The sequence below is a fragment of the Acanthisitta chloris genome, unplaced genomic scaffold (assembly GCF_000695815.1).
Source record: "Acanthisitta chloris isolate BGI_N310 unplaced genomic scaffold, ASM69581v1 scaffold18467, whole genome shotgun sequence".
Classification (NCBI taxonomy): domain Eukaryota; kingdom Metazoa; phylum Chordata; class Aves; order Passeriformes; family Acanthisittidae; genus Acanthisitta; species Acanthisitta chloris.
In genome coordinates this window covers 9935-10787 of record NW_008682218.1, presented here as the reverse complement: position 1 = coordinate 10787, position 853 = coordinate 9935, and the positions used below count along the sequence as shown (strand labels likewise).

Sequence of the window (853 nt, the reverse complement as noted above, 5' to 3'; positions counted from 1 at the left end):
GTAATAAGCCTGTAATTTCTTGGGTGTCATCTCTGTGGATTCTGCGATCCTTATCGTCTTTCCTGGTATGGCTGAACAATCCATAGTTAATTTGTTTTTTTCATAGCTGGGATGGAAATTCTATGATGCAGATGATTACCATCCTCCAGAGAATAAAAAGAAGATGGCAGAAGGCATACCATTAAATGATGAGGTACCTTGTATAAACCCTGAAAAAACTGTAATGAACACATTTGTCTTAGTAACCTCGTGCATGTACTGTCCAAGTGGACTGTGCTGTACTCTCGACTAGGCTACCTGTAAGCATAGCTATGCATTTTGTAGGGCAGGGGAGGCTTCTTGTGTTACAAAGGATTCTGCATAAAAAAGGTAGTTTATCAAAGTGTGCTTGGCAGCTCACAAGAGGTTTGCTACTATTTCAGGATCTGTCAGAAATCTCTCCCTCTTCCACTAAGGCCAGTGCTATGAGATTCAACAAGGTGAAGTGCTGGATCTTGCCCTTGGGTTACAACAACCCCATGCTGCACTACAGGCTTGCAGAAGAGTGTCTGGCAAGCTGCCTGGTGAAAAAGGATCTGGAGGGGATTGACCAGCAGCAGCTGAACATGAGCCAGCAGTGTGCCCGGGTGGCTGAGAAGGCTAGTGGCATCCTGGCTTGTATGAGACATAGTGTGGCCAGCTGGGCTGGGGAAGGGATCATCCCCCTGTACACAGCACAAGTGAAGCCACACTTTGAAACTCATGCTCAGTTTTGGGCCCTTCACAACATGAAGGACATTGAGGTGCTGGAGCATGTCCAGAGAAGCTGGTAAAGGGTCTGGAGCACAAATTCTGTGAGTAGCAGCTGAGGGGG

The 853-nt window shown here is 46.8% G+C and overlaps 1 protein-coding gene across 1 annotated transcript in view; it reads left to right on the top strand.

Annotated features, from left to right (window-relative positions):
* Positions 1–110: 110 nt before the first annotated feature.
* The window catches only part of IDNK (idnK, gluconokinase homolog (E. coli)), a 5152-nt gene continuing 4409 nt past the window's right edge, over positions 111–853 (top strand). Inside the window, exon 1 of the mRNA XM_009078443.1 lies at positions 111–193. Within this exon, the coding sequence (XP_009076691.1) occupies positions 164–193 (30 nt within the window). The 5' untranslated portion in view covers positions 111–163. The remainder of the gene's footprint in view (positions 194–853) is intronic.